This window comes from Acomys russatus, chromosome X, assembly GCF_903995435.1.
Source record: "Acomys russatus chromosome X, mAcoRus1.1, whole genome shotgun sequence".
Classification (NCBI taxonomy): Eukaryota; Metazoa; Chordata; class Mammalia; order Rodentia; family Muridae; genus Acomys; species Acomys russatus.
In genome coordinates, this window is record NC_067169.1 from 30174078 (window position 1) to 30188341 (window position 14264).

The window sequence follows — 14264 nt, forward strand, 5'->3', positions numbered from 1 at the left end:
GAGTGCTTTATACATATGTCTTGGTATTCACAAATATTTCTTTCTTTCTTTCTTTCTTTTTATTTTTATTTATTTATTTATTTTTGGTTTTTCGAGACAGGGTTTCTCTGTGTAGCCTTAGCTACTTTGTAGACCAGGCTGGCCTCTAACTCACAGTGATCCGCCTTCCTCTGCCTCCTGAGTGCTGGGATTTAAAGGCGTGTGCCACCATGCCCAGCCCATTCACAACTATTTTGTAATTGTTTAGTTATAATGAACAGAATCTGCTTGTACTAGTTCAAACAGAGACATAAAAGTATCATACAAGATCACTCTGTAAGGATTCTACTTTCCAGGAACAACAGAAACAAAGATATTTCAAACAGTTTAGGACACATAAACATGAATATTTTCACCAGTTGACTAAGCTGTCCATTCACCAAGTTACTACATTTTTTTAATCAAATCTTCCAGAGAAGGAATGCGAGCAACCACTGTCAGGCCTATAGATTCACTACCAGGTGACTGCTGTCCATATCTGTCTTGTTAGATCAGGGGCAAAATCATGCAAGGCAGTTGCCCATTTTTATGAATAACACCTAGGAATAAAGTAAGCTAGGACAGTAAATTAGCAGTGAACTACAGGTCCACTAGCATCTTTGATCAGCACCTTAAAGAGCTACAGATTAATGCCATAGCCTGCCATTAAGTTTGTAATGAATGCTAATCCAAATTTACATATGCATTAGTTACTTTTCTCCTTGCTATGATAAAATACCTGTAAAAAACAACTTAAGGAAGGACAAGTTCATGTCCTATCACAGTTTGACCATACAGAAGCATAGAACAGCTGGCTGTATTCTGGTGCTCTCATTTTTCTTTCTTTTCTTTTTTGTATCTATTTTGTTTTGTTTTGTTTTGTTTTTCAAGACAAGGTTTCTCTGTGTATCCCTGTCTGCCCTGGAACTCTCTTTGTAGACCAGGCTGGCCTTGAACTCACAGAGATCTACCTGCCTCTGCCTCCTGAGTGCTGGGATTAAAGGCGTGCATCACCACACCCAGCCTAATTTTTCTTATTCAGTCTAAGACCCCAGCATGTGAGCTACTGCTGCCTCCATCTGTGGTGGGTCTTCCCTAGAACATTAATCAGTTCTGGAAATGCCCTCACAAGGCATGCCCAGATGGGTATTTCCATTGCGACTTTAAATTCTGTCAACTTGATAGTGATCACATCTTATCTTGAAATCTAATTTCCTTTAAGTCTAGCCTCAGCTTGAAAACAAAAAGTCTATCCCTGCCCCAGCCATCCAGTGAGCTGATTCATTGTGGGAAAAATTGTCACAATTGTTCATCTGGTGACCTGCAGTAGACCCAAACTAAGAAAAACAAAAGATTTGACATTTATGTGGCTGAAAATTTATTAGGATATTAATTATGCTTACTTCTCACTGTGAGGTTAATTTTTTTGCTCTTCATTACTAATTCTGGATCAGAAAAACTTTTTTTTTTTTACTAATAACCAGACAGTACGTGATTTAGGTGCTTCAGTTCGTGTAGTCTCTTTCAAACCCATGTTGCCATAGTGCTGAGATACCCATAGAATATGTACGCATGCACAATAGACATAGCTGGGTTTCAGTAAAATTTTAATTATAAGAACAGAAATCAAGGAGTGGGGCTTGAAATTTACTTTACTTTAAGGTAAATTTGCCTAAGGTAAATTTACATTAAGCTGTAATTTCAGCACTGAGGCAGAATTGTCATGAGCTTGAGGCCAGTGTGGGTTACAAGTGAGTTCAAGGCCAATTTGGGCAACAGACTGAGAAATAGCTAAAACACAATGGAAGGCAAGAAAGCTGTTCTGGTAAGCAACTTTTTTTTTTTCTAAACTCTGTTTGACATCATTTCTCCCTCCTCTCTGAGAGGCCTAACTGTTTTTTTAATTTACCCTGTCACTTCTCGGCTTTCCTGTTGTCCTCAAGAAGTATGTGCTTTTTAGACCTTGCTTCCCGTCTTCCTCCTAGTCATTTATGGTTTTTCATTGCTGTGAGCAACTTTTCCATTCGTGAGAAGACAATTCAGACTGCATCTTAGTTTCTCTGTCCTTGAAGACTCCAGTTCCATCAGTCTTCTGCTCTTTTTCACCCAATCTATGCACTCTCTCCTGGAGGCTCTCTCCAATTACCAAACTATCCTTCAAATGTGGATTTTAAGATGCTCACTGACCATCAGCCTTGCTTCTAATTCTCTGTGGAAGAGTAACTCACAAACTGATGGTCCTTTGAGTCACTGAAGCCAGTGAGACTTCTGATAGACCAGTTCTATGGCTTATTACAGACCAGCCTTGACTTCTCCTGATTTACTCCATTTCCCCAGTCCTCCACCTATGGCACGCCTGCACCTGAGCAATGAGTGTGGTTGGAAAATAAACACAACCACCACCCTCTTATGAGGGTATCGCCCACACTAACAATCCTACCACATTTCTATTAGAAAGTCAATTTTTCTACTTTGGGAAGACTTTCTATCTTTTCTATCTCTTAACACACACGCTCGTCTCTCCACCACCCCCCCCCATCCCCACCACAGACACACATACAAAGCCACCACCATATACCCACTTAGCCTGTATAATTGAGAAAATAGGTACCACCTAAACTTGTACTTCTCTGGGTTCCAAAACATTGCCATTGGTGAGCTGTGTCTGTGGCTCCCTAAAGGCAGACACAGTCTGGGCTGAGTGCCCACTTTCTTGGGTAGGATGTGCACACTTCACTAATGGAACTGTGTTCCTTTCCTCGGACCTGAAAGGGAGAGAACAATAACATGGCAAGACATTAATTCCCCCAAAATGAAAGAAAACTTTGGCTTTATGTGTTTTTTGGTTTCATGCCATCTTCCCACACAGAGGCTTGATGATATAACATGGGATTAAAAGGGAGCTGCTACAAGTTCTCTGTAGGAAGGCTAGGTCTCAGGCAGTAGGACTCCCAACTCCTGAGTTGCATGACTGCCTGTTTCTTGTCTCCAAGGAGCCACAGGAGCCTGGAAAAGAAGCCTCATGCATAATCAGAGTATCCTTCTTACAATATTCTAGGCAGTGTATGGACCTTAACAGGTCTGCTAAATCTTTTACTAGAGTCTATATTGAGAGTGAGCTTGAATTTCCAGCCAGATTGATGGTGGTTCATGATAAGCTAAATTCATTTCAGGGAACTAAAGGAAGGAAAACATTTCATGTGTTTATCCTGAAAAGCAAAACGCAGCCCACTACATTTGATCCTGTACAATGCAATGCAGAGGAATACATTTCTGCTGGTGGCTTTCTCAAGTGCATTCGTATTTAAGTAAAATGCACAAACTGTGCACTGAATGAAAATGAATGGTATAGTATCCCCAGTCTTTATTGCCATGGCTTGGCTTTACAGTAGAGAAGCTTGGGCTTCCAAGTATGATAAAATAGGGCTATCTTGCTAAGCCTATGAAGTTTATACGTCTAGAATATCACATTAAAATTTGTATACAAGCCTATAGAATAGTCTGATTTCACTGTACTCAAAAAGAAAGGAAGGAAGGAAGGAAGGAAGGAAGGAAGGAAGGAAGGAAGGAAGGAAGGAAAAAAGAGACATGTTTTTCAAAAGGGCATGGAAAGTTGGAAAACCTCATTTCACCAGGAGTAAGAAAAGAGGCCTTGGGTGTGGAAGGAAGTGAGTGGAAATCAATTTCAGTTGCTTTGGTCTCACAATGGATTTTGCAAAGGAAAGGGTAAAAAAATCAATCTTGTCAAATCAGTGAGTATTTATATACTTGAAGGAGTCTAAAGGTCTTGGATTGTGTATTAGGCCATAGAAATTCTTGTCCTTTCTCACATCATGAAGGCTACAACATGAAGGTTGAACTCTCTTTTCTGTACTGAGAAAACAGTGACTAGGCCTTTTGTCATGTCCATTATCAAGCTGCGTCCAACAGAAGCCAAACCTGGTATTAACTCTCCTCGGTCCCATTTTAAACACTTTGAAGGCATAAAATACAACAAAGGCCTCCTTCTGCTGCATCTGGTGGTGTGCACTGGGAAGCTGGCTGCTACACTGTCTGATAAAACTGATGTCCTGTGATCATAGCCCACACCAGAGTGAGTAGCAATACATTACTCTGATGGTAACATCATGGAACCAGGCAGGCAAGTATATGCCTTCAGAAATGAGATGCTGTGTCCCTCTCTGACTTCCCTTTCCTGGATATGAAAGAGAGATTGCCAATAAAAAAGAAGATCAAGAGAAACAAGGAACAAATGCCCTCTGTCCTGAGAAAATTGGCCCGAAGGTAGACTAGGAGGTGGACTTGCAGAAATTTTAATTGCAGAAAACTCAATTACCTTTAGTAAACAAATTGTCCAACTTCACTTTGGGGTTCCATAAACTCTAATGACTCTCTTATAAAACATCTATCTGGTGCAATTGCCTTACACAGACTTACAGAAGAGTCATGAAAGCCAACATAAGAGACAGTGGTACCCACCATGACACTTGACTTCCTAAGCAGCCATATAAGTGGCTTTGTTCTTGTGGAGATGTCCCCAAAGTGAGTTGACCTTTCTGTACCTCAATTTCTCTTGATATAATATGAATATAACTCCATTTTATATCATAAAGTATTATAATGATTATGTGTGGCAACATTTGTGAAAGTCTTTGCTCCAGGTCCAACATGGGGTCATATATTAACTGGTTGATGAAAGAAAAGAATAACCATCATTATACTTCAGAAAAATCAACCCAAACTTGATGGTTAATAGCCATCAGCAGGTATGACCAGCTGGCGGCATTCTAAAATGCCTCCAAAGCTCTTGACCTTAAAGTCAGGATATTAGCCAAATAGGCTTGACCTTACCAATCAATTTAAAAGCACTCGGTATTTTCCAGATGTTCACAGAACAGGAAGTTGGGGAGATATGTTCCTCTTGGCCTGACAGGAAATAAACCTCTATGCTAGGACCTTCAAATACATGGCAAGGAACTCAGTAGTCTCTAAATGCTGAAAGCAGCCTCTGATTAACAGCCAGCAGGAAAGCAGGGGCCACAGTCCGACAACTACAAGAAACTGGTTTCTGCCAATAAGCATGAGTTCATAAAAAAAAAAAAAAAAAAAAAAAAAAAAAAAGAAAAAGAAAAAAGAAAAGACCCATGAACCCCACGTTAAAAAATTGCTCAGGCAAATACATGCCATGATTAATTCTGACTGCCAAATTAATTGGATTAAGAAATGCTTCACAGCCTAGCATAACTGTCCTCTGAGAGGCTCCACCCAGCAGCAGATTGAAACAGATGCTGAGATGCACAGCCAAACATTAGGCTAAGCTCTGAGATCAGGGAGTCTTGTGAAAGAGCCGGGGGTGGGGTGAGCATAGAGGGACCCCATGGGGACAAGAACTCCCAAGACCAATAAAGTCAACTAACCTAGGCCCATGAGGGCTTACAGAGACTGAAGCACCAACCAAAGAGCATGCATGGACTGGACCTAGGCCCCCTGCACATATGAAATGATGGGCAGCTCAGTCTTCATGTGGCTCCCTCAGCAATTGGAGTGTGGTTGTCTCTGACATGGACTCTGTTGCCTGCTTGTTGGTCACTTTCCCCTACCTAGGCTGCCTTGTCTGGGCTCAGTGGAAGAGGATGTGCTTAGTCCTGATGTGATTTGATGTGCTGGGATGGGTAAGTGGGAGGGGCTCCCCTTTTCTGAGAAGAAAGAGGGGGGGCGAAGGTGAGGAAGGTGGGAGGGTGGGACAGGGAGGAAAGGAGGGAGGAGGCTGCAATCAGAATGTTAACTGAACAAATAAAATTTTTTAAATGTACAGGCAAATACATGTGTCGTGATTAATTCTGACTGCCCAATGAATTGGACTAAGAAATGCCCCAGACATTACTGTTACACACTTTTGGGTGTGTCTACAGAGAGGTTTCCAGAGAGGAACTAATGAGAGGAAATGGAAGAGACCTGTCTGGGGGCACTATCCATCCTACAGCCTGGCTGAATAAAAAAGAAAAGAGGACAAGGTCGGTGTTGGTGTTCCTTTTCCTCTGGTCCATGATCCACTGAGATGCTTGTACCTTTGCTGAAAGCTTCTCTCTACCATGATGACTATTCCAGTGCAATGGACTGTTTCCCCTTAAACAATAATCCAAAATCAAACTTCCCTCCTTGAAGTTGCTTCTTCTCAAGTATTGGGTCAGAGATGAAAGAAGTAATGCACTATGGTTTCAGTCCCATAAAGACCCTAACCAGAGAATCTAGCTGTCTACATATGAAATTGTGACCAATAGAAATGATGATGTAAGCAATTATTGTTGCATTAATCCAATACATGTGTGACTATTGTGTAACAGTCTAAAACTATTAAAGCTGGAAAGAAAACAACAAACTTAGGAGTAGAAAATGAGTAGTCATTGTTGTCCAAAGTGTAGGTAGTCACTGTCACCCTACCCCATGACAAGGAATGATTTTGTCACTGAGAAGGTCAGTCCACAATATTCTTGGCTCTTTATTTTAAAAAAAAAAAAGAGTTAATTTGCAATTAGCCCTTCTAAGATGGTGCTGTACTAAATTTACCTGACTCACTGGAAGGACAAGGCTGACTTGTCCTAAGAGTTACCAAGTGTAGGGGCTCTCTCAGGCTGAGGCATGCGATTCGAGATCTAAATATAACATTGCCTCTCAGTTTCATAGTGAGACCTTTGACTTACAGACCTGCTTCCCAATCCATGCTCCAAAGGCCATTAGGAACCTGGGAAGGCTGTTTAGGACCCATGGAGCAGATCTCTGAATTGGAATAAACAAAAGACATGAAAAAGCATGTGATTAGTAAGAGATTTGGCTTCTGAGTTGAACCTTGGCTTTCCTACTTTCTAACTGGGACATTTTGGAATTCCCTTAGCCCTTCTGTACCCCTGTCTGTGGAGTGGGGATAAAAGTTTTACAGTTAATATAAGTCACTAATACATCATGCCTATTTTTCTGTGATCCTGAGAAATAGGAGCTATTTAGGTACATGTGATCAGACTGGATCTTATTTTGAAACCCAAAGGCTGGCTTTTAATCATATTGTAAAGCCGTACCCTGTGCCCAGAGCAGACAGCTGAGCATATTTCAGTTCCTTGTTTCTGAACCCTTAGTGTCTGTTTATTGACTGACCACTCTAGACTGGTACACAGAGTACAGACATGACAGCCAAAGCTAGAATTTAAAAACCATCTTTTCCCAGTCCTTTTCTTTTGCTTTCTTCATTCATCATAACATGAATTATGCTAGCCATGTACACCTAGTGAACCAAAACAAGAAAAATGTTGTAAAGCAGCAATACATTAGTCTATGTAATATGTTGGTTGTGATCCGAAAACAGATAAAATGCTTACTAGCTTTAAAAGATGGCATTATGATCCATCCATAAAAGACCCATCATTCCTGTAAGTGCGAAGAATCTTAAGGTTTTTAGTGCTATGATGAAGCACATGAGAAAAAGCAACTTGGGGAGGAATTAGTTTATTTTGCTATTTCCTTATCACGAGTCATCAAAGGCAGTCAGGGAACTCAACCAGGAGAAGAAGCTGGAGGCAGGAGCAAATGCATAGACCATGGAGGAGTGTTATGTACTAGCTTGCTCACCATAGTCTGCTGTTGTCTTATAGAACTGACGATCACTAAGCCAGAGGTGGAACCCCACCCCCCCTACACAGTGAGCTGGGCTCTCCCATGTCAATCATCAATCAGGAAAATGCCCTACAGGCTTGTTTGCAGCCGCTCTTATGGAGGAATTTCCTCAGGTGAGGTTCCCTCCTCTCAGGTGACTTCAGTTTATGTCAAGTGGACAATCTGGGGGCAGTGGAGCAGTGTTTGTCATTTATACAGCTTTAGTGATGTAATTGGTCACATTGCATCAGGTGAACAAAACCTTCAAAGGTGTATACTACTGGGAACCACAATCACACCCACACTCATAAAAGTGGATCTTTTAAAGGAGTCTTCTTTCTGAGTATAACCAAGTGATGCGTCTCAACATTTCCCTAAATTCCAACAAGAGACTTGGTGTTGGCATTTTCGAAAAGATGACTATTTCTTATATGGATTTGTGAATTGCTTAATTGCCTGTAACACTTAAGAAATTTCTAGTAATTCCGTTACAGTTTTGGATTATCATAGAAAAGGTTTGTCGGAGACATTTTATATGAAACATCAGGCCATTATTTAATTGATGGTGTGTGTGTGTGTGTGTGTGTGTGTGTGTGTGTGTGTGTGTGTGTGTACAATGTGTATATGTGTTTATGTGTATATGTTTATATGTGTATGCACATTTGTGCCCTTATGTGTGGAGGCTATAGGTTGACACTAAGTGTCTTCTTTAATTTCTCTCCTCCTTTTGTTCCCTTTGAGGCAGGGTCTCTTCTGAACCTGCCTGCAGCTGGCCATTTCAGCTAGATTGTCTTTATCCTTGCTGGCACGAGGTTGGAAAGTGTGGGCCGCCATGCCCAAGTTTTACATGGGTTCTAGAGATCATCACAGGGATTTAGGTTGTCATGCTTGCTCTTTGTGGGCCAATTTCCCAGCCCTAAACTGATGTTTCCCAAAAGAAAACACTGGCAAAAAGGGCTCACAGCTCCTTCCCCTTGGCAGAAGACTCTGACTAGAATGTAAAAGCCAGGAAACAGTATCTGTTGTTAGAATATGCCTGTCTCACTAACTCTTGCCTCCTTAGTGTCTACAATAGTGCCTGGCACAAAAGCACTCACTAAAAAACAAGCTCAGTGACTGAATGGAATGGAATAAACTAGCAAGGTGCAGGAATGTTTCTGTTCATTAGCCATCTATAAATTCTGAATAGTGGGAATAAAGATAGCTTAAGAAGCAGATAAACCAGGGAAGGGGAAGGCCTTTGTTCAAACTAGAACTATATGGGCTATAGCACCAGAGAAAGAAACCGTTGTCAGTAGAATCTATCACCACAAAGTTTTTCATTCCCAAATGGAAATTTCCAGAGACTCTGTTGTAAACCATTTTGTGACTGGTCATTTATGACTAGCAAGGCTTTTGCTTAAGCAAGTATGTGGCAAGAGCGCCATCTTCTGGAAGAATTTGGTGGGAATTTTAGAAGAGTATTCTAGGCTTTTTCATACAGCAAATTAATTTAAGAATCACCCAAAAAAATGTATTGGATATATCTTTCAGGATCATATAGGCCATAGGTAGTCGCATAGGTAATGATTTTCCTTAAATGGTTACAACATTTTTTCTGTATAATGATATAATGGAACCTCAAATTCATATCTCAGAGAGAGAACTTAGAACCACCCACAATAAACTGCATCTTAGGTTTATCATAAATCTGAAACTAAAAAGTTAAAAATCGTTAAGTTAAAATGTGTTAACTGTCCAATAGAAGTTTCTGCAACTATATCAGGGTCATACAATATGGGGACTACTCTACCTGAGCGGTTATAAACACTTGACACGAAGCTGAAGTTTTCATTTTATTTGATTTAATTGCTTCTATTTTGCTTTGTTTTAATTTGTCATATAGCTGTACTTCAGGGCTTCTCAACCTGGGCACCATTTGCATGTTGACCTGGATAATGCTGTGTTGTGAGTTAGAGGCTATCCTGTAAGTGTGTGATGGTTAGGAGAACCCTGGCCTCTAACCAGCTCGATGCCAAATCATGCACAATTGAAAATTCCCAGTAGTACAAATCTCCTTAGTAACGACAACTAATAAGGTCTTCAGTCATTGTCAGTATCTGAATATGAGAGGAGAGGGGGTAAGGAAAAAACTACCCACAGTTGAAAGCCCTAAACAGCGGCTACTATATTGTCCAGCAGGATTCTAGAATATGCTTAATATGCCTATGAGATTTGGGGTGGAAAGAACTTGCTTCTGCAGCTAATGCAGCCACAATAGTGTCATAAAGTAAGAAAAGGTTAATAGCATAAATACAAACAAAGAACATTGCCCTTCTTTGTCTCCCTTTCCATGTCATAGAGATGGAGCCAGGACCATAATAAGAGAAGATTCTGTCTTGGCGGAAACTGACCAGGTTAACAACAGACGATTTACGTTTGGATCTGGCTCCTCTGTCTGTGGTCTGGGTAATTGGATATATTGATCAGTCTGAGCTTTAGTGTATTACCTGGCAAAGGTAATAAATAGTACCCACCTGGGCAGTTTGCTGTGAAGGCTCAATTAGATGATGTATAAAGTGTCCCTTGCTTAGTGATTGGCATGTAGGACATGTTCAAACCAAATAGCTATTTGTAGACAGTCATGTTTAAGCAGAGGACAAGCAGTCTTTACATTCTCTACCCAATAATGTAATGTAATCAGTGTGCTCTTATTAAAAATAGGAGTCTTACTGAAAAAATTAAAAAGGAAACACTATTTGAATTTTATAAGCCTGTTTATTTGAAACTCCAGTGGCAGAAGTTTCAACAACATTTCAGTTGTTTGTGGATCCACCCCCTACACACTTAAAGGTGTAAAAGGAAGCGCTTCAGGTCTTCCGGGAGGAGGAGTCCAGAAATCTTATGATGCTGCCGAATGCCAAAGCATTTCCGGATTCTCAGGCGGCATAATTGCATCAAAGACAGAGGTCCTGGAGAAAGAGCACGGGATAAGTCACATTTTTGCTCATCTAGGACTGCTTTGTCATGCAATATATAACATTCTTATAAAGAAATACTATACACTTAAGATCACGTCCCTTTGTGGTTGTTTCCTTTACTTTCTTAATTATAGTGTAGTTACATCCACTCCCCCTTCGCTCCAAACATTCCCATATACTCCTCGTTGCTCTCTCTTTTAAATTCATGCTCTCTTTTTTAATTATTTGCTATTTGTGGCCATGTTCTCTCTTTTCCTCCATTTAACTGAAGTAAAATCATTTGATGTTTTCAGTTTTTTTAATTTTTTTTATCTAGATGCACATATATACATGATATGAGCACATACATGAAGTTACCCATGGAGGCCAGAAGAGAACATAGGATTATCTATGTTTCAGATAATTGTAACCTGCCAAATGTGGTGTCTAGGAACAGAACCTCAATCCACTGCAAAAGCAGGAGTCACCATTAACTGCTTAGCCTTCTCCATCCCTCACTGGATTTTAATTTAGGACAGAGTGAAAAATACTTAAAAGTTAGCCTCACTAACAGAAGTTTAAGAAAACTCGGGAATTAAATAGCTTTACAAAAATTCTAACCATAAAAAATAAAGTTCACATTTCATTGTTTTTTAACTTAAAAAATAAATCACATTTCTAGATGCAAGCATGTTTAAGTTATAATTTTAGCAACTTAAAGATAGTCAAATATACTAAGCTCCCAGTGACTCATTAGTTCATGTTATTAAGTTGTGTTTACTTTTCTATTTGTATTCTAAGCGATCCCAAAACTTTAACTCATGGGTGAAAAATGAACTAGCATAAACTTGCACAGGGAACACTGGAGAATTTACATTTTAGGATGGTTTTCAACAGGCTGAGTAGGGGGAAAGGAAAGAGGTATTTTCTCTCTGGAGGACAATTGTCAACATCTTGAGACACTTTTTGAATAGCATTACTGAAAAAAAAGTGCTAGCATTACTTGCTAACATCTGTGTACAGCACAGTTCCTGGCTTCAACTATCAATGGTACTGAGGTTAAAACTCCTATTACAGTAGAAAAGGCAAGGTATAGTCACCTACCCCCAGCCCCACTCCTTGACCAGATTAAAATAGAAATTCTAGTTTTGGCCTTTTAAAAAATCCATTTACCCATAATAATTCCATAAAACAGAAGTCCTCAATCCAAGGTGTGATTTACAATTGGCTGGCGTTGGAGAAATTTAAACTACATGATGCTGTGTCCCACCTGAGAGACACTGCTTCAATTATTGTTTTGTCCCTGTGCATCTGGATTTTGTTAAAGCATGGGCCTCAGGTCATCTGATTGTGAAGTCCATCTTGAGCCTGCAATTGTGGCTTCTACTGTCGTGTAGCTTCACCACAAGCTACAGGTAAACTTAGTTACAGGTCTCTCAGGTGATGGAGAACAAGAAGTGAAGACAAACATAGCCAGAGGAATGTGTATAAGCTCTAGACTGGGTCCTATTAGCACTTTGCAGAACTGGTTGGAAGTTAGGGTACCTTTCAAATTATGTTCAAGGCACAGACCCACAAACCTCGCAGCATACACTTCGGGAGAAATGGAAGTTAACCTAACTTCACGAAGGAGTGTTGGAGGATGTGACTAACCAACCGTGCATGTGTGCCAGATGCATTGTCAGGGGCAACTGTGGGAGGCCCTCATAGAGTTCAGTGAAGAAGATGACTTCAGAGCAAGTTTGTTAGGCATTTTATGCTTTTAATCTGAGCCATGAGAAAGCACTATTTTAGATCCTAGACCCAAGAAGAAAGGATAATATTCTTGAAATCCTCTCTCTTAGCTTCCAAAGGACAATCTCTACCTTTCCTAACCTCTGTGCCACGCCCAACCCAGAGCACAGTTAAGTTTCAGCCAATACTCCACAGTTCCCATACCCTTGAAGGAAGACCGCAATTTAATTAAGTTGTCTCTCTGAGCACAAAGCCTCAGGTAAGCTGACTCATCAAGGAAACAGACGCAAAAACTGATGTGTTATATCTTTAGGTCTAACTTTTTGCGCTTGCCTGGGGCTATTTCTAGTAGGCTGTTGGCCTGCTAAGAAGTGGCCTAGCCAGAATCCTAAAAGTGACTCCTAAAGGCAAAACAGATGATTTTCTTCAGTGGCAAATTATAGCTTCCTGGGTTTCCTTAGGATAGAACCTAGAGCATTTCGTTCTAGCAAGCATGTGCTCTTCCACCAAGTTACACTTCTAAACCAGTAGACTCATTAGCCTTACTGTCAACATGTCACCTGTGAAATAAAGAAATTAAGGATAACCTAGGTCTCTAACAACAGCTTTGGGGAAAGAATTTCCCCCCAAAAAAGAAAAAAACTCCAAACCAAGCATGGTGGCACACACCTTTTATCCCAACAGTCATGCAGAGGCAGGGGATCTCTGTGAGTTCAAGGCTAGCCTGATCAATATAGTGAGCGTTGGGAACAAGCAAAAGAAACTTATTCTAAATACTATCATTTTGTCTTCAGACTGTACTTAATCATAGGGATAAAGGGCCTAGAGCATCTCCATGCTGCCTCCTTCTCCTGGAAGGCCCCTACTCTACATTCTCTCTAGTTACAGGAAAAACCAGAGTTGGCCCATAATGTTAAGATTAAAATTGCTACGTTGTTAATATAGCCTCCAAATTCCCTTCCTTCCCATGGATTCCCTCCTTACTATCACTGCTACCCTCATCCTGAGCAGGGCTCAAGGACAACTTCTCCATCTTGCAGGCAGGGTCAAACAAGTTCGTGTTTCCAGGTCCAGAGACCTACTTATATCCTGATTGATGGAAACTCCCTTGCTTACCCCTGAGTCAAAATATGATTAGACAATGCTACAGCCTCCCCTTCATATTCCCATCCTTGAAAATTGTTGTACAATATCCCTTCAGGGGCACAGTTCAGATCCCAAACTAGCAATCTCCCTGAGCTCAAAAAGTAAAGCTTTCATTTTAAGCTTCTATATCTAAAGTGAGTTTCCTTAGCTTCCACTCAAACTCAACACCAAGTTCCAGGACAGCCAAGACTATACACAGAGACCCTGCCCCCCCAAAAAAGAAATAAAAGATAAAATAACAGCATAGACAATCTGAAAATCTTACAAGATTACATGAAGAAGAAAGAGATATATTCATCCCACAATGTGACTTTAGTGGACCTTGAGACACAGCTGCCTCTGTGTATCACATTCCCAATAAAAAATAAGAAAACTTATATATAAAGATGAATATAATTTTGGTTAGGTTTTATTCCTCTTTCTTCTCTTTTAATAAGAATTAAAACATCCCTGTGGGCCTTGAAGAACTATAAGAGAAAGCGGCTCTGTAGATATACATAGAATTTTTTCAAAACAAGAAATCATCAAAATATAGGCAGAGATACCCAGTGGTTATCCCAATTAAATGGGAAGCTGTCTCTAGTTGATTCCTTCTGCCTACCCCAGTCTTTCATAGACTGCCCTGCAATGCTAAGGAGTACAGGCAACTTCAAGCTGGGCAATTGCCCTAGGGCAGTGGGAGTAGAAGGAAGCCCTTGGCCCACTTTAACATTCTACCCAGAGCCAGCCCTACTGCTCAGCATGTGTGTGTGTGTGTGTGTGTGTGTGTGTGTGTGTGTGTGT

The 14264-nt window shown here is 40.5% G+C and overlaps 1 protein-coding gene across 1 annotated transcript in view; it reads right to left on the minus strand.

The window, feature by feature from the left end:
* Positions 1 to 10408: 10408 nt before the first annotated feature.
* The window catches only part of Asb9 (ankyrin repeat and SOCS box containing 9), a 28645-nt gene continuing 24789 nt past the window's right edge, over positions 10409 to 14264 (minus strand). The window contains exon 7 of the mRNA XM_051141419.1: positions 10409 to 10613. Coding sequence (XP_050997376.1) covers positions 10489 to 10613 — 125 coding nt within the window. The 3' untranslated portion in view covers positions 10409 to 10488. The remainder of the gene's footprint in view (positions 10614 to 14264) is intronic.